Source organism: Lissotriton vulgaris, chromosome 6 (assembly GCF_964263255.1).
Source record: "Lissotriton vulgaris chromosome 6, aLisVul1.2, whole genome shotgun sequence".
In the NCBI taxonomy this organism is placed as follows: Eukaryota; Metazoa; Chordata; class Amphibia; order Caudata; family Salamandridae; genus Lissotriton; species Lissotriton vulgaris.
Genome location: NC_141694.1, coordinates 411,928,672 through 411,954,898, shown reverse-complemented (window position 1 = coordinate 411,954,898; position 26,227 = coordinate 411,928,672). Strand labels below are relative to the sequence as shown.

Here is a 26,227-nt window from a genome sequence, read left to right as displayed (position 1 = left end):
CCCGATCCTGATCTATTATATTGCCAAACATAACTCTATTTTCTACGTTACCACTACAATTAATTTTTCTGATTCTGCTTCTACATTCATGATTGCCATTTTTAAACTTTTTCCCCCAGCTGCGTCCCCGCCCGCTCCCACCCTTTGACCCTTGCGCCCCCCCCCACCCTCCAAAAACAAAGGCATTTAGACTCCATTAGAGTCTGTGGTGATGAACGTGCATTGTCGCTCTAGTGCTCTCAGTCTAACAATTAATAGTTATCAATAAAGTCCCAAACCCATAAGTGAAAAGACCCAGAAAAGCAGAAAGTAAAAGAGTAAAGTAAGCAGTTATAAACACTTTTATCCCCTCTTTTCCTTCTCATGAGAGGCTATCTAAGTACTCTTTAGCCTGAACCTCAGAGGTAAAAAACTTTGTTTGGTCACCATTAATTACTTTCAACCTAGCAGGATTATTTAAGTATGCCTGGAGCTTCTTGTCTTGAAAAGGTTTTATGAGCTGGCGCAAGCGCCACCTCTGCTCAACTGTGGTATGACAGAAGTCAGGACGTACAAAATAGGTTATATGACCGCAAGATTTTTTTGCCTCTGGCCTCGCTTTCTCCCATACTGCTTGTCTCAATATAAAATTGCCGAAATATACAAGTATAGCTCTCGGGTATGCACCGGGTTTCGGGGCATTTCTCATGGTGAGGGGTACTCTATGTGCACGCTGCACCTCTAGATCCCAATTCCAAGCTGAAAGTTCTGGTAGGGAGTCTTGAAATAGTTTGACCATAAAGGTGCGAGCGTCCCCCCCACCCCCCAGCCTCCGCTCCTTCGGGGACACCTAGGACTCTCAGATTGTTTCTACGTAGGCGGTTCTCCATGTCTTCGAGCTTCCACATCACATCAGAGAGCCCCTTCTCATGGGTGTCAATCTGCTCACGATTTACAGCAATCTCTGTTTCATTACCGACCACTCTCGTTTCCATCTCAGTCATACGGTCATTGAACGAGGTAATTTTCCTTGAGAGCTTACGGATCACTCCCTGGACTTTCCGTAACTCTGCTTGTGCCTTCCGCCCATCTTGAGAGGTGTCTTCTCGGTGTGCCGCAATGGCTAGCAGCACAGTCTCAATTTTAGGGGCAGACTTATCAGTTGGGGTCCCAAATTCCGGCTGCTGGGTCGAACCATGTAGATTTGCTAATGCTGCTGGCGGTGGTAAACTACTTGAAGATGCGTAGTCCCATGTCAACTCATCTGTATCATGTTGACTTCTTCTATGTCTTAGTAGGATTTTTTGGGCAGTTTTCACAGCCTTAATACTAGTTTCATCATCACTAGAGTCACTTAGATTTGAGCCTGATGTCCAGCCGGGCTCATCCGAAAAGGAATAGAAATCACTTGGGTCCTTATCCCTTTCCTTATCCCCGTCTTTGTCCTTGTCTGTATCATCATCGCTCTGATGCGTGATTCTTCAGGAAGATCTGCCCCTTGTCCCAACTGTGGAGCACCCTGAGTTTCTGGCTGAAAATTGATCTGGGTCTCCGAAGATTTAGCTGCAGCTAGATCTGGATTTATATGCTCCAGACTATGATTTTCAGACTCAGCAGGAATTATAGGAGTTGCATTTATTATGTTATGTGGAATGTCTGTGTCTATATTTGCCGTGGGGGATATATTGAGCTGTTCCAACCCTACATCCACTTCCTCCAGTGCTTCTCGCAATTCTGGTTGTGCCTCTGATATAGCTGTTAAGGCATTTACCCCCCCGGGGGTACCATCCACACTTTCAGTGACTATAATCAAAGGAGCCGGCAAATTAGTTTTCATAAGAGGGTCAGACATCCCATTTGCAATACTTAGCACATTTGCTGTTGCCAATGCTTTTTTCCCCATGCTGCCCGTACTCCCCTCATTCCCCACATTGACCCGGCTCACCGTATTGTCCTGGGGGATTCCTCCCTCTATCTACACACCTCCGTGTGTAGCACTTTCACTTTCGGTAGCTCCAGCCGAACCGGCCTCTGTTGGTGGCGTCTGAGGTGTGCGTTCAGCTCCTGACTGACTCTGCGAGCCTTGACCCGGAAGGAGCTTCCCCGGGGCTTTGCGGAGGAGCTCAACCACCGAGGGAGCATTTTGTCTGCCTTTCCGGACGGCACCGGCACCGGCTACTACACTCGACTTGCCGGGTGTCTTCTCAGGGGTCCCCACGGCAGCCTGACTCTTCACTGCTCCTCCTCTTACCAAAGCCTCCATATTCTCACGTAGGGCGAGTCGCGCCGCTCTCGTCTTCGCTGCGGCCGCTGCCGAGGCAGCGTTCTTCGGCGCCATACCCTTGCAGCAGTCGCGGTCACTTGGCTCCAGCTCCGGCTTCAACTCCGAGTCTGATCCCACAGAGCAGTACAGGTAGGACAGGCAGCAACCTCTATGTTTCCTAGTAAGCTGACAATAGTATTGTATAAGGGCGAGCCCTATTGCCGTAGCCAATGTGGGGATTTGATTCTTCACTCGCGTCGTCTGTTCTTTGAAAGGGATATCTGACACCATTATGTGTGAGGCAGTTCAAGGCAAAGCGATGTTTTCATGAGAAATAGCCTCTCAGTTGTGGTCCATGCGGCATTTCCTCATTAGGGGTCAGTTTGTTTTTTCCTCCTTGACTGAGAGCACTGAGTGACCTGCACTACGGTCTCAAGCGACCGCCATCTTGCCTCGACTTGTTTCTTTCCAAGGCAACAATTATAACTTTAATAAAATCAAAAGGTCTTGGCTAATACCAGACTTAAAAAAAAAAAATGTCGACTTGTTTCTTTCCAAGGCAACTATTTTTTTCAAGTCTGGTATTAGCCGAGACCTTTTGATTTTATTAAAGTTATACATTGTATATAAAGTGAATTTCAGCCAGCCCTTTTCAACCATGGATCAGCTGTCGTTCAAATTATTTTTCCAACCCACCCCCCATCTCCCTCCCCATCATGGGGCAGTGATCCAGCCATTGGCTAACTTCACTGTGACTGACAGCATTCAGCCTTTTAATGAAGCATACATTACACACTTTAGGTACCTTAAGTGCTAGTGACAACTATGGCAATGTGTTCTTTTTCTAAGACCAGAAACATTTTTTCACTTTTAGTCAATGTTCTTAATTTTAATTAGAATGAGAGCCCAGCAATTTCCCCCAAAATAAAGGTTTGTAGAAACCATGACGAAACAAAATATGCAGTGACAAAGCCTAAAGTCTGGCAGCCAACACCAGACCTATTCTCATTTTATTTGTTGCTTCAGCATTCTGTTGGAGTGCCTGTGTTTTATTGCTGTCTCCCCGTGTGCTGCTTGCCTTCAAATGCCCGTCCCCCTGCACTGTGTGTTTCTCCCTCCCCCACCTGCTCATTTGTTGCTTTCCTGCCCTATTAATCTTTTATTTCTTCCCCCAGTTCCTCCATTTATTTCCGCTGCCACACCCTTCTCCTGCTCAGCGTACTCATTCAACCCTAGTTCATTTCTTGCTTCCAGCTGCTCTGTGGCTTTGACTTGTTTCCCCATCTGCTACCCAATCCTTCCCCTTTCCATCCCATAATTATTGTTTTTCAGGATTTTTATGTTTTTGGAGAACCAGACTGCTGCAATTTGCTACAGTAGCTCCTTATCCTATTATTCACTTTTCTTTTTTAATTTACCTCTGCAAGATGGGCGTCCACAATCTTAAAATGAAATATTTGTCCATTTTTAAAAAATGGCCTCAGCAGCATACTAACAAATATATGTGTGTGTGTGCACAGCGATGCATACGTGCATATTCATCATCACTCGCCTTTGAGGAGGCCATTTTCACTTTCTTTTATTTGTCAATTGTTCAGTATCAATAACGAGCATTTCAAAGCCAAAAAATTGACTAAGGCACTTGAAAGTCAAGACCTTTTCGCTTTGTTACCAATGCAACACTAGCCCTGCTCAGGAAAAAAATCCTTTAATAGCGTTTCAAGACCGTGCCTGAAAGTGTATTTTCTGCTGAGTGCTGATATACTGCAGGATAAATTTGTCCCAGAGAAAGTTAGGCAAAAGGCTGCATTAGTCAGGCAGAAGCAGGCCTGTCATCTGCACCCCACGCTGCAGGTGTTCCAATACAAATACTGGATAAGTGTCCTTTGTCATTTGCTTTAAGTATCAAAGTTTTATGAAGAAATCATGTTCATTTTTATATGGGAAGCACTGGCGTGGTTTCTTACCTACGAAACTTGCTTTAAAAGATCCAATTTCCCTTGAAAATATTACTATAAAACTGTCCAATATTTGTGATACATATTGAAAACTGACTAAATGTAAGCTTCTAACATCATCTTTGTTCACTGATTGTTTACAGAATATGTTCTCCTCAATTTCTGTTACGTATTTTTTTGATGATGCCTGGGTAGATTCTGGATTCCCATTGGTTGGCTGACATGAATAGGGATGTTTTGAGACCTATAACTATAGGACCGAAAATCTTTGGCTCCACCTTGGTTGCGTTTCTGTAAGTCATGTACATAAAATAGAAATATCCTCTTGGACTAATCCAGTGGACTTCAGGACAATAAATAGTTCTTTGGCAAGGGTAAAACACATTTAAACAAGCACTGGCGTTGCCAATAGGTCTCGCAGTAGGAAAGTTGGAGCTATTACAATTGCAAATAACAATGCCTTTTATTTTTGTTTTCATTTTAAAAACATAAAGGGCTTTGTCATTTACAAAACCAATAGCTCCAACTTTCCTACTGCGAGACCTATTGTGCACTGCACAGTGTGGGTGAAAGTGGCACTGCGTGGGTGAGTGGCGTTGCATGTGTGAGTGTTGTTGCGTGGGTGAGTGGCGTTGCGTGTGTGAGTTGCGTTGCGTGGGTGAGAGTGGCGTTGCGTGTGTGAGAGTGGGCTTGCGTGGGTGTGAGTGGCGTTGTGTGTCTGAAAGTGGCACTGCGTGGGTGTGAGTGGATTTGCGTGGGTGAGTGGCATTGCGTGGGTGAGTGGCATTGCGTGGGTGAGTGGCGTTGCGTGGGTGAGTGGCGTTGCGTGGGCGAGTGGCGTTGCGTGGGAGAGTGGCGTTGCGTGGGCGAGTGGCGTTGCGTGGGCGAGTGGCGTTGTGTGGGCGAGTGGCGTTGCGTGGGCGAGTGGCGTTGCGTGGACGAGTGGCGTTGCGTGGGCGAGTTGCGTGTGTGAGTGGCGTTGCGTGTGTGAGTGGCGTTGCGTGGGTGAGTGGCCGGAAAAGAGCTGAGACTATAAGACTATTGTGTAAACCTAAATATCGTGCCTTTAATCATTGCCTGATTTTTCTGTAACACCTAAAATAACGTACTATGATTATGGAACCTCTTGAGTGCCAGAGACTGGCAGCATCGCAGTAGTACTTCTGTCTCAAGGAAACAGAAGTCTGGCCTTTTGGAGCGCACTGAGCCTCGCACGTGAAGGAGCGTTACATCTTTACAATCAGGTGAGACTTTAAGAGCACCTGAAGTGAGCAGCCGAAAGTGCGCGTGCCTTGATCACTTCGAATGCGCCCCTAATTTCGATTCAAATACCTTGCCACGATTACACTTGCAGATGGCTTTCTTATGACTATCGAAATCCAGATGCTGTTTAAAAAGAACAGCTGGCAAATGAAAATGCATGTGCATTTAGGAGTTTAAGAAATTCCGCTCCTGCTCAAAAGCCCCAGCAGTGGCAGCCTCCTGTCGACGGTGCAGGCGGCTGGGTCTCCCTCGGAGCCTTCCCATCATTTTGGTTAAGTTTTTCCGCTCCGATTCAGCGCCTTCGGGTCTTTTTACGAGTAACTGACCCTGCCTAATCCATCTTTCAGGTAGGCAGGTGGAAAAGATATGTAATTAGTGGTCTGCGGGGAGGGGGAGAGAAGGGAAAAACAGAGCGAGAGGGGAGAACATGGAAATTGGTGGAGAGCTTAGTACAGAAACCGAAAAAAGAGTACGGAGAAGACAGACAACGAAACAAATATGTGAAGAGGAGAGAACAAGAGGCAATCTAGACTACGTTGGTCACAGGGGAGGAAAACAAAAAGGAGTGGGAAATAAACAGTCACGAGGATAAAAGGAACTGGCAAGAAGTCGAAGGAGGGGAAATTAGAGACAAATAGAAGGAAAAAGATGCATGGGAGTAGAGACAAAGAGAAGGAAAACGATGCTTGGGAGTGAAGAAAAGAATGAAGTGGTGAGAAGAGAGTGAAGTGGTGAGAAGAGAGGGAAGCGATGAGAAGAGAGAAATGAGATACACAGATAAAAGGCGAGACAGGGAGATGCGAGAGAAAGCAGAGACGCAGAGGTGAAGAGATTGGGGTCAAAGGCGAGACGTGGAGGGGGAAAGAACTGGAGAGGGGAAACAGGCGTGGAGCTGGAGCGAGGCAACGGCAACAAGCATTGAATAAAAAAAATTAATAAAAACAAGCGTTGGCAAAGCAGGCAAGTCTTCCGTGCTGAAAGTGAAAGCAGCCCTCGGCATTGCTGTGGTGGGGGAGGGGGGGGGGGCGGGGGAGAGGCAAGCAGGGAACAAGTTAAACGAGGTCTGGCAGGGAACAGATGGCCTGGGCGTGAAGCAGGGGGCGGGGCAGCGCTGGGGAAGCCTGTGGGAGGGTGATTGATGACTTTGATGTGGGGAGGGAGGAGAGCCTTTTGCGAGCCCGCAGGAGAAATGCTGCCGATGCGCGTGCATGTTTAATCACGTGGTTCACGTGAACTGTATGAAAACCGCGGGGCTGAAAGCCTGTGGTTTGAAGAAGATTTTCGCCACTTGAATTATCGCTCCGCTCGATGCGCTTGCGCACATCGATAGGTCGCGAGACCTAAAAAGGTTAAACGTAGCCCAGTCTGAAAACCCACACGTTGCTGGTGTTGATGATTTTTTTCTTTTGAATAAATGAAAATGCATAAGATATGCTGGCATCTGAAGAAGGGGCCTCTGTAACTCGAACATGAATGTGCTGTACCATTGCTTTATTTGTTACAGTTAATTTAAAAAAAGGTATCAAAGCCTAGAATATAGATCTAATTTATCACTTCGCTAATCAATGAAAACACTCATTCATACTGTCACAGGCTTTATGCATGCAGCATCTGAACAGTTGGATGCACGTTGTGAAATATGTAACAGTAACTCTTTATTTCTAAAGGCAATCTGCCGTCACCATGAAGATACATCATAAAAAAATTAACTGGGGAGCAACATGCATTTCCCCTCACAGTTAGGCTACTCAAGGAGGGGGGGTGAATTGGGTCTGGACAAACCTAGTCAGCATTGCTTTCCATTGCATTTGGCCAGCCACTATCGCCTGGCTTCTGACTAACAATTGCAGATGCCACCCTGGCTTGAACGCTGGAAAGAAACTCTATGTCTCACTGTGAAGGAGCTTTATCTGTTTAAGACCGTTAATGAAAAATGCTTACAGTATTGGCCCCACTGCAGATGGTCCTGCAGAAACCTTGTTTGCAAGAAGGACACATCTAGATGTTAGTGTGAACATGCATTACTTGAAAATGTGGTCCTCAGAAAAGGGTCAGTTTTAAATGGTCTTTGTCGCATAGATGGAGATTTGAACAGTAAAGATAAAAGGTCCTACACCATGGAGAGCTCTTGGTGCTGCAGGAGGTCAGCTAAACAGACGCGTAAGGTATCAGTCGCCACTTTCTGTGATTCAATGTAATCTTCTCATTTAACTTGAACATTTTCAAAATGCCTAGATTTAAGGTCATATGCCCCAGCAGCTGAGTAATTAAAGTATTGATGCAACAGTGACTTGCATCAAATCGTGTAGTTCTAATGTTTTAAAAAAATGGGTATGTACTTATTAACAAGAAAATAATCTTTCAGAATATTTGTTTTTCAGCATATAATTTTCTTCTGTTTTCCTAGTCTCTGCAGAAGTTAAACCATGCTAATGTAGTGAAATTAAAGGAAGTCATAAGAGAAAATGATAATCTCTATTTTGTATTTGAATACATGAAAGAAAACCTGTACCAGCTCATGAAAGACAGGTATGTGATGAGTGTTTCATCCTGCATTTCAAATTAATAGATCAGTACAATATGTATGATGCATTTGATATTTCTCCTAAGGTTATGCTATCATGTAAGTTGTGTGCTATAATAAATGAATGTGCAAGATATCAAAAGAAGTAGAACCGATGCCACAATAAAAGTTTGATGGCACACCCCTAAAATAAAACGGTTCTCCAATGTCCATTATCAGATGGGCATAAAACATATGTTAGAGGCATATGAGCTGCAGAATGTACACTATGCATAGATCGCCATCTGGTGTTGGGCTCGGATGTTTGCATGTTGTTTTTGTCTTCGAAGAAGTCCTGTAGTCATGAGGTTGGTGACTCCTCCTTCGGTCGACAAAAATCTACTCGTGTCTTAACCATGCTACAAGGCCTCCTTAGACATGCTCCTGAGGTGTTCAAAGACCCAGTTAGAGCTAGGGTTCTTAACCCGAGAGTAGATAAAAATACAAAGCAGCACCCAGTGACACTATTTACATTAAGGGCCAACTTCCCCTAGATTCACTAGTGGTTGCCAATGCACGCCAAAGGGCAAACTCCCAAGGGTCAGGTAACACCCCACCTCCTAAGTTATTAGACACATCAGGGCAACGTATGGCGTCTCAGGCTGCTAATTCCTGGAAAATAGCAAACACACAACCCCTTCTAGCAAGATACGATAGGGTTCACTATGATGAGTTGGAAAAGCTCATTCAACATCTGCCCCAAGAATATAAGGACAAAGCAAATTACCTTATACAAGAAGGCAAACTTATAACTAATATCTCAATGAAATGTGCACTTGACGCAGCGGACACTGCGTCACGTGCAATCAATACTAGTGTTCTACTACGTAGACACGCCTGGCTCAGGGTATCTGAATTTAAGCAAGAGGTGCAAAATACGATCCTAAATCAACCGTTTGATCAACAGCACCTCTTTGGACCTGCAGTTGGCACATCTCTAGAAAAAATTAAAAAAGACACAAACAGCAAAGTCCATGGGAGCCTTAGTTGCCATCTGCCAAGGCTCCTTTCGTCGCTCCTTTTATAGAGCAGGTTCCAAAACCAATACATCATCCTATAAAAATCCCAACCAGGGCTCCTTTTCTAGGGGGTACAATAGAGGAGGGTACAGAGGTAACAACAATAAGGGTAAAGGCAGAGGTAATAACACCAGCAACTCCCCTAACAATAAACAATGACTTCACAATGACTTCCCCCGATCATCCCACTCCTGTCGGACGCATCTCACAGTTCCTCCCTGTGTGGAATTCCATCACAACAGACAGGTGGGTAAGACAAATTATCCAGTATGGTTATTGCCTGGAACTTACTTCTACACCCCCCCCCAACATTCCTCCAAGACAGCATCCAATGTCAATAGAACACCTAACGCTCCTCAAACAGGAAGTTGTGCAATGTTACAAAAAGATGCAATAAAGTCAGTTCCTCAAATTCATCCGGGGACAGGAGTCTACTCCCTTTATTTCCTAATCTCAAAAAAGGAAGGCTCTCTAAGACCAATATTGGACTTCAGACCGCTCAACTTGTACATTCAATCAGACCACTTCCACATGGTCACTTTACAACAAGTGCTTCCACTATTACAGCAAGGCGACTCTCTCTCCACTATAGATCTAAAAGACACCTACTTCTACATTCCAATACATCTCGCTCAGAGGAAGTATCTTAGATTTGTGGTAGATAGTCAGCACTACCCGTTCAAGGTGCTCCCATTCGGAGTCACCACAGCACCCAGGGTTTTCACCAAATGCCTCGCAGTAGTTGCAGCCCATCTCAGAACACAACAAATGCATGTCTTCCCCTACCTAAACGATTGGCTCATAAAAGCAATCTCCTACAGCAGCTGTGTTCAACACACACTCCAGTTGCTTCACAGTCTGGGATTCACAGGAAATCTAGCCCAATCCCATCTCCAACCGTCTACAATGCAACAATATCTAAGGGCAACAGTGAATACTTCCTCAGCCTTAGCATATCCCAATCCCATCAGGATAAATGCTATACAAAACCTAGTTCAAAGATTTCAGCCACAACACTCACTACCAGCAAAAGTGTTCATGCAGCTAATAGGAATGATGGCATCTTGCATTTTTCTCATCCTTCATGCAAGATTACAAATGTGCCCATTACAAGAATGTCAGTGGAACCAAGCTCAAGGTCAACTAATAGATCTGGTGTTGGTGGACGACCACACCAATCGCTCTCTGCAGTGGTGGACCACAAAAAATATTTTCAAAGGACGGTCGTTCCTCGAGCCAGTTCCATATATAGTGCTAACAATAGATTCATCGCTCACCGGCTGGGGAGCACATCTCCCAAACCATACCATTTACCGTTTATGGACTTCTCAACAAGAGCAATTCCTCATCAACTACCTGGAATTGTTGGCAATCTCTCTAGCACTGCAGTCATTTCAACCGGAACTCCTAGGCAAAGCTGTCCTAATTCGTACAGACAACATGACAGCAATGTATTACATACAAAAACAGGGGGGGGGCACACTCTCTCCACTTATCTTGTCTAGCACAGACATTCCACAGAAGATATACCTCCGTGCAGAACATCTACCAGGAGTACACATTCAGGTAGCGGATCTGCGCAGTCATCAAACACAACAGTTTCACAAATGGGAACTTCATCCTCAAGTTCTTCTTCCATTCTTTCACATGTTGGGACAGCCAGATATAGATCTGTTCGCCACACATCAAAATGCCCAAGCTTCGCATCCAGGTATCCACAACCATTGTCCAAAGGCAATGCACTATGGATGAATTGGTCAGGCAAATTTGCTTACGCTTTTCCGCCTCTCCCACTAATACCATTGCTATTGAGTAAACGTCCAACAGCATTCCCTCACAATGCTCCTCGTTGCTCCAACATGGGCAAGGCAATCATGGTTCACAACTCTGGTGCAGATATCAGTAGCACCACATCAAAAGCTGTACCTCTCACCCAAGCTTCTCACTCAGAACCATGGAGAGAATAGACACACAGATCCCAATCAGCTCAACTTTGTGATCTGGCTCCTTAAATCCTAGAGTTTGGCTACCTCAATCTTCCGCCATAATGTATGAACATTATCAAAATAGCTAGACACCCTAAAACAAGGGCATGTTGTGCAGCAAAATGGAAGAGGTTAGGTATTTATTGCTTTCACAACAAAATTGACCCACTGGATGCTTCCATTCAAAACATCATCTGCTACCTTTTGCATCTACAACACTGTAACCTAGCGTATACATCCATAAGATTACATTTAGCTGTTATAGCGGCCTACTTGCAAAACAGACATTTGTCTTTGTTTACAGTTCCCCCAATCAAAGCTTTTACAGAAGGACTTAAAAGAATAATTTCACCAAGAGCTCCACCCTCCCCAGTGTGGAATCTCAATATAATCCTTACCAGACTAATGGGTCCTTCATTTGAACCTTTACACAAATGTGAACTACAGTACCTTACTTGGAAAGTAGCATTTTTAGTCGCCATCAAATCTCTCAGAAGAGTGTGCGAACTCCAGGCATTAACCATACAAGAACCATTTTTACAAATCCTTCATAACAAAGTGATTCTTAGGACAAACCCAACATTTTTACCCAAAGTAGTATCTACCTTTCATCTAAACCAGCCGGTTGAGCTACCAGTGTTCTTCCCTCAACCAGACTCAGTGGCAAAGAGAGCTCTACACACCCTTAATGTTAAAAGAGCATTACTTTACTATATCGAAAGAACAAAACCCTTCAGGAAAACCAAACCACTTTTCGTAGCTTTCTCCCCTCTTCATAAAGGCAATCCTATATCCAAAACAGGAATTGCAAGGTGGATTGTAAAATGCATACAAATTTGCTGCCTTAAAGCCAAACACATGTTAACCATTCCCCCTAGAGCTCATTCTACATGTAAATTAGGGGCATCTATGGCATTCTTAGGGAACATTTCCCTAGATGATATGTGCAAAGCAGCAACTTGGGCAATGCCACACACCTTCACAAAACACTATTGTGTAGATGTGCAAGCAAAACAACAAGCTAGTGTGTGCCAGGCTGTATAAAAAACACTTTTTCAAACTACTGCAACAAATATAGGTAGCCACCGCCAAGGAGGATACTGCTATATAGTCTCTGCATAGTGTACAATCTGCAGCTCATGCGCCTAGAACGTAAAATGCTACTTACCAGTATCCATCTGTTCTTGGCATGTAGAGCTGCAGAGTTGTTCACGACCACCCTCCTCCCAGGATACCTAGATCTGATCCAGTATTATCTTAATTAGATACATCACACATGGACACCTTTCCTATTTCTCAGTACTCCATCTAACCCTACTGGCAAAACAATCTAACGATGGAGCCAGAGCCCATGCACACTGTAGACCGAAAGAAGAATCCCCAACCTCGTGACTACAGGACTTTTTTGAAGACAAAAACAACATGTAAACGTCCGAGCCCAATACCAGATGGCGATCTATGCATAGTGTACAACTCTGCAGCTCTACATGCCAAGAACAGATTCATACTGGAAAGTAGCATCTTCCTTTTGCTCAGGGTTGCTCTGAGAAGTGCGTATTATTGCTTCTTATTTTCAGGTTTGTGGTTCAAAAAGTATTTCATTTTCTGTACATGTGGAACTTTCCCAAGTTTCTAACTTAATTTGTAACTCGTTTTTTTGTTTTTTAGAAGTAAATTGTTTCCTGAATCAGCTATTAGGAACATCATGAACCAGATATTACAAGGGCTTGCGTATATTCACAAGTATGGTACGTTTATTTCAGTATCACTTGTGAATTTGAATGTAACAATATGTCGCCTTGTCAGTGTTTTGGAAGTAGTTACTTTGCTTTTTTTGTGGATTATAATGTTGTCATCTGTGTGGGTAGTGCTCAAAATTGCAAAACAGGGATCCTAAATTTAGTATTCACATTTCTTATGGAAAATCGTACTTGGTTAAATGAAATTCAGGAAGGTAGCCTGCATAATAACATATGAATATAGGGCTCATTACCTTTTTTCACCTTTTCCACGCACTAGAACTAATGGGTGTTACAATTCTGCATTTTAACTGTACACAATTTATTGACCTCATAATGATAAAAGGCTGAGTTGTCCTTGCCAGGTTTCAGTCTTGTGCATTGAAGGTCGTGCAGATGTCAGCAGCAGGAGTTAAACTCGCCAAGCCATCTTGATTTTTTTTTTAATTCGATACCAAATTATAGGAGACCAAATAATGGAATTCTTTTTAATTCAGAACACAAAATTACCAAATTCTGGATTTTTTCCTGTTGCTTTCCGAGAGCCTTACATCCACCAAAAATTGCTCTTAATCCAGGAGTCATAATTTACCAAAAGGGAAAATGGGGTGCGGCAATGCCATTGCTGAGTAAGTTATACACTTGATGCTGGTAGTGATAAAATCATCTGCACACAATGACAGCTTCTTAATGTCAGGCCCCAAAACAAACTCTGAATTATTGATTTTATAAGATCACAGATTATGCTCAATTTTTTGATTGAGAACTTTAGGCAATGTTTTTCTCCCTTAAGCCCATTCGGTAAACCTTGCAGCTCTGAATCTATGCAGGTAAGACACCTGACCACTACATCCTTTCATTTCTCAGAATTCTAGAAGATAATAAAGTTTACTGGTATTTTGGCTTTAGGCCTTATAGCCTAACGCTACGGGGATTCAACACAGCCTTTTATCTTTTCAAAAGACTGCCTCTGTTAATGCCGTCCTCAGTCACCTACCTCTCTTATTTTCCTTTAACTCCATTATTCTTGAACTGTTCTTTCAAAAAGCGCTTTAACACCTATTGCTGAACGTGCGCTGTACAAATATAAAAATATGCAATTAAAATGAACAACCTGATCCATGAATATCTTATAAGTCAGGCAAGAATTAGTAGTTGCTTATAGTTATACTACTGCTCCTAACAAATCTAGAAGAGGAGTCCCCTCACATAGACTTCTAGGAAGAATCCACAGATCTGTTTGCTGCTGAGTGAATAATAACGCACAGACCATGATTACAGGGAATTGAACATACCATTTTAATGTCTTTTTTAAAACCACTTACATGCTTTGGGACTAACACAACTGCTTTACACCGCCACACAGTACAGGTTAGGTTCTAGGCGTGATGTTAATTAGCAAGCTCTGTATTTTAGAGCTAATTGTTAAATCATATTGTGGCCTGCTACATCTATGAATTCCAAACAGATTGATTGCTAGGCAGATACTCGTGGAAGAACTGTTGGGAAAAAATCATTAAATTCAGTTTCAGAAATTTTCATGAAACATGGTGATGCTCCATTCACAAAGTAACGTACGCCATTAGAAGAACCAAATGATTTATATGCCAACATCTTGAAATAATTTCTGAACCTCTAGCATTTCAAAAGACATTCATTGTTTGTGCCAATGCATTAGTGACGCAAAAGGTGAAACATTCTGGAGCTTCTCTTTCTCAAAGTATGCTAGAGAGTGTCACAGCCAAGATAACTTTACAGAACTAATGAGCACCATCCAGGTCAGAGTTATTCCTTTCAATTAAGGCTTGACAGTCCGTATATACAAGCTTCCCCTAATATAAACAAAACTACCCTCATTCCTAAGTTTACATTGCCACAAGTTTACTGCATGAACAATACACAATTTATGATAGATACTTCTACTACAGAGTCTTCACTTTTAGAATAATAATCCCCAGGCACTACACTGGATTCGGCAGTGCTCCCAAGTAACGGCATGTGTCGTTGTTGGGGTCTGCAGTAGCTCCGCCCCGCCCCGGAAAGAGCAGCACTTCATATAAGTGCCTCCAATGCATGCTGAGCTTTCAAACGGCGATCCAGAGCTCTTCTCCCCTTTTTCTTTTTTTCCCATACAAGTGTTTTTCTCCTATACAAATTGAAAACCAGTGTGCAAGGGAACAATGTGACCTCCCAAAACTACTGAGAAAAGTGGGTGGGAAACCCAATAAAACCTTGCGAGCTTGGGTCAATATAGATAAATAACAATAGAGGGTGCCAGCAAGGGACTTCGTTTGGGGCAATTATTTGTTAGATAGTAATTCTGCGTTAAAAATAATCACAGAAGATACAAAGAATCAATTCAGTTTAAAGATCAATAAATTCAGGAACGCTACTGCATGAAGCATTCAATAAATCAATTTCAAGAAAATGCTCTACATAGTAGAGAAAAGAGACACGGAGTGGTTATTCTTTTGATAAAAAAAGTTTTTTATATAAACAATGCTTAGTCATAAGGGTACAGATCAACATTCAATGTTGAAAAACAGTGCTTTACAAATGAAAAAGGAAAAATGAGCAAAACAACCTATAGTTCATTAGTAACAAAGTCCAATCCTATATCAATTTGTGAGATGATATCTATTCAAATAACAATAAAAAAAATCATCTGTGAAGAATTAATCATAAGTAAAGAAATGGACTGAATGGTTGACGTTTCGGTCTTCGATGGAACAGATCCTTGAGACCTTCTTCAGAACAGTACAATTATGCAAATCGTTTTTGACCCTTTACTGCGTAGTTCAGGCAAGACCTTGTATGCTCCAATATAGCTGATTTCATATGCTGGTCTTAAATATTAATGCTCTGCTGAAGTGAAAACAACCATTTTATATTATTTCTGTGGTGTTGTAATGTCCATATAAATTAAATTTGATGCGTCAAAGTTATTCAGACTCTCAGGATCTACTTCTCCAGCATAGGCTCTTAGAGGTTCGCGGTATGCAGGTATGAACGATTACCTCGATAACCTACAGCATTTAAGGCTTGGCATTACTGTTGAAAGCAAATGTCTGTGACAGGCCCGCACCAAGTATGACTTTGGTGTTTGTACACTGGCTACAACGTCAAGTCCTGTTCAGTAATGTGCCCTCATGAACCTGAAGGCAATCTGGGACCATTAGTCGTGTAAAATTGGAAGAAACTACACAAGTCCCACTGAAGCAGAGAGCGCAGAATTGTTCCCTATCTCGAAGCTATTCCTACAACAAGCCTTCTTCGCAGTTGAAGTCTTCCTGTAAGTCTAAACGGAAGCACAAGAAGGCCAAACAGACCCCTTCCTACCACTTTCTATCCTCCAACAAGTCACAAGGACATCAAGGTGCCACTTGGTCTTGCTCCCAATCTTCCATTGAGGAGCTGATTCCGCAGTTCATCCTGTTGCACCCCAAGTTGCCTGGGTTATCGGCAACGCCGCAACAGATTGAAGCCTGTAGGGAGGCCATGTGGTGCATCTGTAGACCTATCTTCCGATTCCCTCTCGTGCGCCTTTGGACTCGAAGGACACACGGGCCTCCATTCGAATTACTTTCTGCAGATTTGTCCTCGGTGCAGTCCCTGCCTCTCGAACCTGCCTTGGATTCACCCCGACTTTGCTTCAGACTTCCACTCTGGTGGCATAATCAGCTCCATTTCCTTTGTTATCAGTGTCTGTATTGTCACTGCCCCAACCAAGTTCATGTTCTGAATTCACCAAGGCTTACCCGATCCCCATGCAGTCTTATTCAGACAACATTGCCCCTACCGGAAAGTCACTCTCTATCCTTCAGATTTTTGCTTCTAGGCCACCAGCAGAAGAAAGTGTTTCCTATGCTGTGGTAATAAGTCATGCAACTGAGATCTTGGACCTACAACTTCCTTCTCTGGTAGCTAAAACTAAATTACTTACTGATGTTTTGCAGCCTCTGGGACCTGGTTAGCAAGATCTTGCCAGCGGTCCTTGAGGAGTTTCGAGCATCCCATATAGATTATTCAGGATGGTCAAAATATGACCAAATTTGTCATTCATTCTGGCCTGTTTGCCACCGATTACTTGGGACCTGCAATCTGCTCTAGTATGGTTCTCCATAGCCACGCATGGATGAGGTCTACAGGCTTCTCTAGAGATGTCGGGTATCCCTAATTGATATGCCTTTCGATGGATCTCGCCTATTTCCAGAGAAGACAGATTCTGCCCTGAAAAGTTTCATTGAGAACAGGGGCACAGTGCGTTGTTTGGGACCTTTTTGTTGCCAGAAAGTTTCCTTAACAATTTCAACTCTTTCCAGGTTTTCCCCCACGGCTGTCCACCCTGTCCTTTCAGAGGCAGGGATCTGGCAGGCATGATGCAGATCCCCAGGAGCACAGATCTTCCCAGTCGCCATCCCCTGCGGTATCAACTTCCAAATTGCTTTATTTTGCCCTGAGTGGCTCACAACCACCTTTGAGAGGCAGAGTTAGACATTTCTTCCAAGGGTGGTAAACTATCACATCCAGCAAATAGGTCATTCAGAACAATCAGTGAGGCTGTGCCCTTCCATTCCTTTCCGATATGTCGCGTCTTCTACCCACATTAGAGAAGCTCTAGGAAGAGCACCTGTCCATTTTATTGCAAGAGGTGCAAGCTTAACTATCTAAAGGGGCCATACAGAGGATACTTGGCTCAGTAATCGGGACTGGTTGTTAATCTCACTTTTTCCTCGTACTGAAAAAGGACAGAGGCCTTTGTCCTATGTTAGATTTTTGCCCTCTGAATGCATTCTTACGGAAGAATAAATCAAAAATACTCAGACTGCATCTAGGTGACTGGATGGTAGCCATGAACCCGCAAGAGTTGTACATTCATGAAACTGCCCTATAGTCCCAGGAATGTTGCCTGCAGTTCAAGGTAGGTCAGGAGCATTTTCACATTGACGTGCTCACCTTCGTCTTTACCTGCACCTCTCGGGTGTTTACAAAAGTGATGGCGGGGGTCAGCGCACATCTTTGCTGGTTAGGGATACCAATTTTCTCCTACCTCAATGACGTTCAGGTTCATTGCAGTCAGTCATAGACGACCTTTAGATGCCAGCTACACTCTTGACATTGTTGGGCTTCGCAATCAAAGTGCTGAAGTCACCCCTGACTCCATCGTAGAGGCTTCATTCATAGGAGTCGTCTTGGATCCGATGTAGTTCACTGCTTTCCCTCAGTTTACACGACTCCGGGTCAGTTATGATCCTGATGTTTCAACCTCTGTTCTGGGTTTAAGTGAGAGCCGTTCTGAGGCTTCTTGCATCCTTCTGGTCTATGACAGGTGGCAAATGCATGCTCTGCAGTGGAATCTCAGCGGGCCTAGCATCAAAGAAACTATTAGGATTCCATCCAGTTTTCGGTGAAGACTAGAACAGCTCTACAGTGGTGGCTGTTCGACAGCAGTTGGACCATCGATAGACCCCTCTTCCTCCCTTACCCAGAGCTGACATTGGTGGTAGAGGTGTTATTGCTGGATTGGAGAGGTCATCAACAGCAATTTGTTGGTGTTACGGCCCATCCACCTGGTGTTGAAAGCCTTCCTAGCATCCATCAAGGGCAGGATAGTGCAGATTCTCATGGACAACACCATCACCATGTAGTACTATAAATAGCAGGGTGGAGTGTCGACCTGGGTCCTGTAGCAAGAGGTTCTGTGCCTCTGGATTTGTCTAGAATGTCAGGCTATCCCTGATCATGAACGATCTGGCGGGATCTTTAACTGCCGGTGCAGACTAGCACAGCTAGCAGGCCTGGCAATTCATGTATGACAGTTACATCCCTCAGGTAGCACAGGGCATCTTTCAACAATGAGGAGGACCCTAGCTAGATCTTTTTGCTACTGGCTACAACATGCAGTGTCAAAGCTTTTGAACACTGAGGTTTCCCAGAAGGCTTTCTCTGGGGGACACATTTCTGCTAGAGTGGTTTCACTGGACTCTTGAACACTTTTCCACCTCTGCCTCTTCTGCCCCGAGTTCTGGAGGAGATCAGGATCAACCAGGGCCAATTCTTAGTGGCTCCAGATTGGAAAAGGTGAGTATGATACCTGTAGCTTTTGGGCATGAGCATCTGTCTTCCAATAAGGCTACTACTTCAGATTGATCTTCTGTCACAGCAGCAGGTCAGGGTTCTTCATCTGGGCCTCCTTAGTCTACACCTCCATGGTGGAAATTGAGTGGTAGCAGTTAACTGTATTCGATCTGCCTCCCCACATTATGGATTTTATCCTTTCTGTGCGCCATCCTTCTAAAAAGTCCTTTTGTGCTGCGCATTGGAACACATTTGTGGCTACAACTCCGTTGCAGGCCAAAATATCGGATGTTCCGTTGTTTGTTTTATCTTTGGTCCAACAAAGTTTTGTTCTAGGCACCATCATAGGTAATTTTGTTTGACCTTTCTGCTTCTTAGTGTTTGCCGTACCAGCTGTCCTTGTTTAAATCACATGATGAGATAAGATTTATAAAAGTCACACCTACTGTTTCTCCTCCAGACAATCTCTGTATCCAGTTTGCTTCTGGCCTCTGTATGCATGCAAGCTCAGGTTGAAAAAAATGTAGTTAATATTACCCAGAGATACTCCAGGGGCTGTGTCCGTTTCCCTCATCAAATAGCCTAGAATTGATCGTACACATCTTTGTATAAAAATTAGAGTGGGTAATGCCTTGCAAGCAGAACTGCTTCGATTTGCGCGACATTCCGACGCAGCGCCCTATACTTAAGGGAAGGACACGTTCCTAGAGAAATACCGGGGGTTATATATGCCAACCGGTTTCTGCTAAGCTGGATTACCCTTTCCAGACAGCGATTTGAATTCTCCTCTCCTTACCACCACACCATATATGATACAGGTGGTTTTGGAGCAAGGTGTTTGCACTCAAGATAACTTGGAAGAGGGCCGCCTCGATACCATAGGGGTCTCACCTATCCCGTTACGCTTCGCCAGGATAGGCTCGTGCAGACCTTCCGCTGCGCTGTGTGAACCAAGGGTTGGACCTGTATACCTTGTGTTCGAGGCATGTGGGCTGCTGAATTCATATCTGTGCATAGATCGCCGCCTAGTGTTGGGTCCGGATGATTGCACATTGTTGTCCTGGAAGAGTCTTCGAAGTATCACGAGATAGGTGGCTCCTCCCATGGACTACAGTGCGCATGGGCATCGACTCCATCCTCAGATTGTTTTTTTCCGCCATTGGGTTCGGATGTCTTTGGTTCCCTCTTGTCGGAATCGATAAGAATTAACTTAACTTTACTTGAGACCAAAAGGTCTTTAGGACTTGCGTCGGTATTGTCTTGCGTTCGGCTTCGCACCTTTCCTCGGCTCCAAGCCAAACTTGTACTTCCGCGTGCTTTCGGCACGGAAGGGCCTATTCATCGCTCCAGACTCTTCGACCATCCATCATGGAACGAAGTCCAGTCAAACGATGTCCGGTGTGTGCCTCGAAGTACCCACATATCGACGTCCACCCGGTGTGCAACAAGTGCCTGTCGCCGGACCACGACGAGGCCAAGTGTATGGCCTGTTCCAGGTTCCGGTCCAAGAAAACACTCCAGTACAGTCGAGCTGCGCGCCTGGAGGCCCAGCAATCTGCACCGCCGCCTACGGACATTTTCGATGCTGGGGAGGTCGAGGATGAAGATATCCAGGACATCTTGGAATCTAACCCCGCGTCGGAGGTCGAGGACGACTACGACGCCGAGACCGAAGATTTCGGTGAAGTCGTCGAGGAGGTAGGGGACGACGACGGGGCCCTTGCCACCATGGAGGATAGCTCGGACGAAGAGCTTCCTCAGACTGACTCCGGGGCCGTTCAAATACATAAGGCCCAGGTCGAGGGATCGCCTTTGGGCCTTACCCGAAACCTTGTTGTGAGTTCCTCGGCCCCGCCTGTTGTCCCGGCCACGGACATTGGTACCGATTCACTCCCGGTGGCACAGAAACCGAAAGTGAAATCTACGGTCTCGACGCCGGAGAGATCGAAACCCAAAGTGCGCATCGCATTGGTCGGATCGAAGACTTCGGAGGCCTCGGCGCCGAAGAAATCTAAAATGGCCGTCGAGCCAAAAAGCCACGTCAAAATGGCCGAACCGAAGGCTACTACATCGAAGCCGAAGGTGAAGGGGTCGGACGCGGCCGCATCGGCGCCGAAGACTGTCGACGCCAGCAAGGGTCGACTCGATCACAAGAAGACGGTCGATGACCCCAAAGGGTCTCTTACCGACCCGAAGAAGCGTCCAGACGACCCGAAGAACATCTCTGCCCCGCTTCCACACGACAAGGCCAAGGGAGCTGCGCCGAGTGCGTCGACTCCGAGGGGAACCTCGTCGGACTCCGCTCCGAAACCAACCGCTAAGGACCCTGTCGAACCGGCGCGTCCATCCGCCGCGTTCACTAAGAAGGTTACCGAGTCCCTACAGCGCATTAGGGACGGCACCGCAGCAGTCGAGCCGAAGGACCCTCCACCGGCAAAGCCTCTGGAGAAACCGGCAAAGGCGCACACACCGATCCTTTTCACCTTGCCGCCGAAGACGGCGCCGAAGGCTTTCGCTGCTAAACCGGGGGCCGGCGTGCCCGACAAGGTGTCTTCGACGCCGAAACCATCGTTGGTGGTCCTCGGCCCACAGCCTCGACAGCTTTCGGAAGAAGAGCGTCAGGAACATTTCATTGATGCCGAAACGGGCAGGCTTTCCCTCCTGAAGAGGAAAATCACTCCTGAGCCCCAGTTGGAGTCGTACAAGATCCCACTCAAACGAAAGATGGACTCTGCTGGTTCTCCAGCCTTGGTGGAGCCCATTTCACCACAGGCTCACGAACTCTCGCCCACTCACTCCAATGCAGAAGCTGGTGAAGGAGACGACGAGGATGAATACAGCTATCCCGTCTACACAGACCCAGAGGATGGGGCAGAGCCCTGGTCTGATGGTGGCGATCCTGAGGACCCGCATTCTGGACAGGACCCTCAGCTTTTCTCAGCGAAAACTTCCCCCACTGAGGACTCTGCGGCTTTCAATGCCCTCATAGAGCGGGCAGCAGCCAATCACAGCGTCGAGCTGCATGCTGACCCTGTGGACGTCGACTTCCTCTTTGACACTTTATCTGTCTCTGAAAAGACTGTAAAGACTCTGCCAATGCTGAAGGGTGTTTTGAAGCACGCTGCTGAGGTCTTCAAAGAACCCACCAGGGCAAGGGTCATCAACCCGAGGATCGACAAAAAGTACAAGGCGGCACCCACAGATCCAACTTATATTAAGGGACAGTTGCCTCTGGACTCCCTGGTATTCTCCAATGCCCGGAAGAGGGCCAACTCGCAATCTACGGGTGATGCTCCTCCCCCAGACAAGGAATCAAAAGTCTTTAAGGCTTCGGGGAAAAGGGTGGCAGCGCAGGCAGCCAACATATGGCGCACTTCTAACACGCAGGCGCTCCTGGTGCATTATGACAGGGCACACTATGATACCCTAGAGACCCTTTTGCAACATTTACCCAATCAATATAAGGAAGGGGCTGAAATGTTAATACAGGAGGGGAAGCTCATCTCCAACGCTTCCATAAAGTGCGCTCTGGACGTGGCTGACACCGCCGCACGCGCAATTAACACTAGCATTATGCTTCGTAGACATGCATGGCTAAGGATATCTGGGTTCAAGCCGGACATTCAAACCACCATCTTGAACCAAACGGTCAACCCAGATCACCTGTTTGGCCCTGAGGTTGATACCACCCTTGAGAAGATGAAGAAGGACACCGACACTGCAAAATCTATGGGTGCCTTGCAGTCCCAGCAGTTTCGGAGTGGGTCCTTTCGTCGCTCCAATACTAGAGGCACCTCAAGGGGTCAACTTTCGCAGTCAGCGCAGTTCTACAAAAGCAACACCCAGACAACTTATACCAACAAGGGTCGAGGTGGATACCGCGGCAACAACACCAAGGGCAGAGGACGTGGCAACAACAGCTCCAGGTCCTCTACCGCCAACAAACAGTGACGCATTGTCACTGCCCCCCGAACACACAACACCGGTCGGGGGGAGACTCCAGCAGTTCCTGCCCGTGTGGAAGTCCATCACCACAGACAGGTGGGTCAGAAAGCTTATCCAATTTGGTTATTGTCTGGAGCTCACATCCACTCCACCCAACATACCCCCAAGGCACCGTCCTATGTCCGGCGAGCACTTGCACTTATTGCAGCAGGAAGTCAGTCATGCTGCAAAAAGGGGCCATAGAGCTCGTACCCTTGCAGGAAAGAGGCGCGGGAGTTTACTCCCTGTACTTCCGGATTCCAAAGAAGGACGGATCCCTCAGGCCCATCCTGGATCTCAGGCCCCTCAACTTTTACATCCTATCAGAGCATTTCCACATGCTAACACTGCAGCAAGTTCTCCCACTGCTTCAACAGGGGGACTTTCTGGCGACTCTGGACCTGAAGGATGCGTACTTTCACATTCCGCTACATCCTTCACACAGAAAATACCTCCGGTTCACCATCCAAAACCAGCACTACCAATTCAAGGTTTTGCCTTTCGGGGTCACCACGGCACCCAGGGTTTTCACAAAGTGCCTGGCGATGGTGGCGGCGCGTCTAAGACGTCAAAACATCCACGTCTACCCCTATCTGGACGACTGGCTCATTCAGGCGAAGTCGGCCCAGCAGTGCGCCCACCACGTGTCCCACACCATTCACCTCCTGCACGATCTGGGGTCTCACTGAATTACCCAAAATCCCATCTCCAGCCCGCCCACATACGGCAGTATCTGGGTGCGACCATAGACACTCTGGCGGCCACAGCACAGCCGAATTCAGTGAGAGTCAACAGTATTTAATCGCTGATCCAAAAATTCAGACCTCAACACTCGCTTCCAGCAAGAGTGTTCATGCAGTTGATAGGCATGATGGCCTCCTGCATCTCCATTGTCCCGCACGCGAGACTACATATGCGGCCGCTTCAGGAGTGCTTGGCACGTCAGTGGACTCAGGCTCACAACCAGTTAAAAGACCTAGTGTTGGTGAGCGGTCGGGCATACAACTCTCTGCATTGGTGGAATCCACGAAACCTTTGCAAGGGCCGACCGTTCCAGGAGCCTGTGCCACAGATTATCCTGACAACGGACGCTTCTCTCCAGGGTTGGGGAGCGCATGTACTCCAATACACTGTGCAGGGACTATAGACGCAGCAACAGGGGAAGATGCACATCAATGTTCTGGAACTGATGGCGATCTTCATGGCACTAAAGGCTTTCAAAGTACATCTATGCAACAAGGTCGTGTTGATTCGGACGGACAACATGACGGCAATGTACTACATTCAGAAGCAGGGAGGTACACACTCTCCGCAGCTGTCTCATCTGGCTCCGAGCATGTGGAAGTGGGCCATTCAGAGGAACATCTTCCTCATGGCAGAGCATCTCCCGGGCAAGGACAATCAGATGGCGGACCTGCTCAGCAGGCACAGCCACCAGATGCACGAGTGGAAGATACATCCATCAGTACTCTAGCCGTACTTCCAAAGGTGGGGTCATCCAGAGATAGACCTGTTCGCCACAAAGGAGAACGCAAAATGCCAAAGCTTCGCCGCCAGGTTCCCACACCCACAGGCGCAGGGCAATGCGATATGGATGAACTGGTCAGGCAAATTTGCGTACGCTTTTCCCCCAGCACCTCTGATACCGCTGGTGGCACGCAAGCTCAGGCAACACTCGATGACTCTCATCCTAGTTGCTCCAACGTGGGCTCGTCAACCATGGTACACCACGTTTCTAGAACTGTCCGTGGTACCGCATCAAAGGCTACATCTCACACCCAGCCTTCTGACACAGAGCCATGGCGACATTCAGAACCCAGATCCGCAACAGCTCAACCTGGCGATCTGGCTCCTGAAGTCCTAGAGTTTGGCTACCTAAACTTACCTCCCGATTGCATGGACATCATTCGAGAGGCGAGAAAGCCCACTACTAGAGCCTGCTATGCGGCAAAATGGAAGCGGTTTGTCATTTATTGTGCGAACCACAACATTAACCCGCTGGACGCTTCTATTCAGAACATCATCTGTTACCTATTCCATCTTTACAAGTGTAATCTGGCCTATACTTCCATTTGCATTCATCTGTCTGCAATGGCCACGTATCTCCAAAATAGACAGCACCTTTCACTTTTCAAGGTGCCTGCCATCAAAGCTTTTTTGGAAGGCCTCAAACGAGTCATTCCACCACGGACTCCACCAGCACCTGAGTGGAACCTCAACGTGGTTCTTACCAGGCTGATGGGTCCTCCCTTTGAACCACTGCATTCCTGCGAGATTCAGTTCTTGACATGGAAAGTGGCTTTCCTCGTAGCAATTACATCACTACGGAGGGTTAGTGAATTGCAAGCCCTCACAATCCAAGAGCCATTTATCCAGATTCACTCCAACAGGGTAGTGCTCCGCACTAATCCTAAGTTTCTGCCCAAAGTTGTGTCTCAGTTCCACATCAACCAAACTATCGAATTACCCGTTTTCTTTCAAAATCCTGATTCATTGGCGGAGTGGATGCTCCATACCCTTGACGTTAAACGTGCCCTAATGTATTACATTGATAGGACCAAGGATTTTAGGAAGACTAAGCAACTCTTTGTCGCCTTTGCACCACACCACAAAGGTAACCCTATTTCCAAGGCTGGTATTGCTAGGTGGATCGTTAAATGTATCCAGATCTGCTATCTGAAAGCAAAACATACTCTTACCATTCCACCAAGAGCCCACTCCACCAGAAAGTTGGGGGCCTCTATGGCATTCCTTGGAAACATTCCTTTAGAAGACATATGTAGAGCAGCCACATGGTCTACCACACACACATTTACTAAGCATTACTGTGTTGATGTGCACTCCAAACAGCAGGCAGCTGTAGGGCAGGCTGTTCTCAAAACACTCTTTCAAACTGCTGCAGCTGGCACGGGCGTCCGCCGCTAATGGAGGGACTGCTATATATTCTATGCACAGATATGAATTCAGCAGCCCACATGCCTCGAACCGAATATGCTACTTAACAGTATGCATCTGTTCTTGGCATGTAGGGCTGCTGACATTCATATCGCCCGCCCTCCTCCCCGGCGCCTGTAGCAGCTGCAGCCTTCACATATACTCATAGCATGGTCATCATTCACTGAGTTTCACTCCATCTTGGCCACAATGGCTAAAAACAATCTGAGGATGGAGTCGATGCCCATGCGCACTGTAGTCCATGGGAGGAGCCACCTATCTCGTGATACTTCGAAGACTCTTCCAGGACAATAATGTGCAATCATCCGGACCCAACACTAGGCGGCGATCTATGCACAGATATGAATGTCAGCAGCCCTACATGCCAAGAACAGATGCATACTGGTAAGTAGCATATTCGATTCTGTTTTAACTTTCAACTTTTCAGTCATTTACACACTT

General features: G+C 46.0%; 1 protein-coding gene across 1 annotated transcript in view; it reads left to right on the top strand.

Annotated features, from left to right (window-relative positions):
- The window catches only part of CILK1 (ciliogenesis associated kinase 1), a 412,784-nt gene that overhangs the window by 101,695 nt on the left and 284,862 nt on the right, over nt 1–26,227 (top strand). The window contains exons 4-5 of the mRNA XM_086926426.1: nt 7,871–7,992; nt 12,699–12,778. Coding sequence (XP_086782552.1) covers nt 7,871–7,992; nt 12,699–12,778 — 202 coding nt within the window. The remainder of the gene's footprint in view (nt 1–7,870; nt 7,993–12,698; nt 12,779–26,227) is intronic.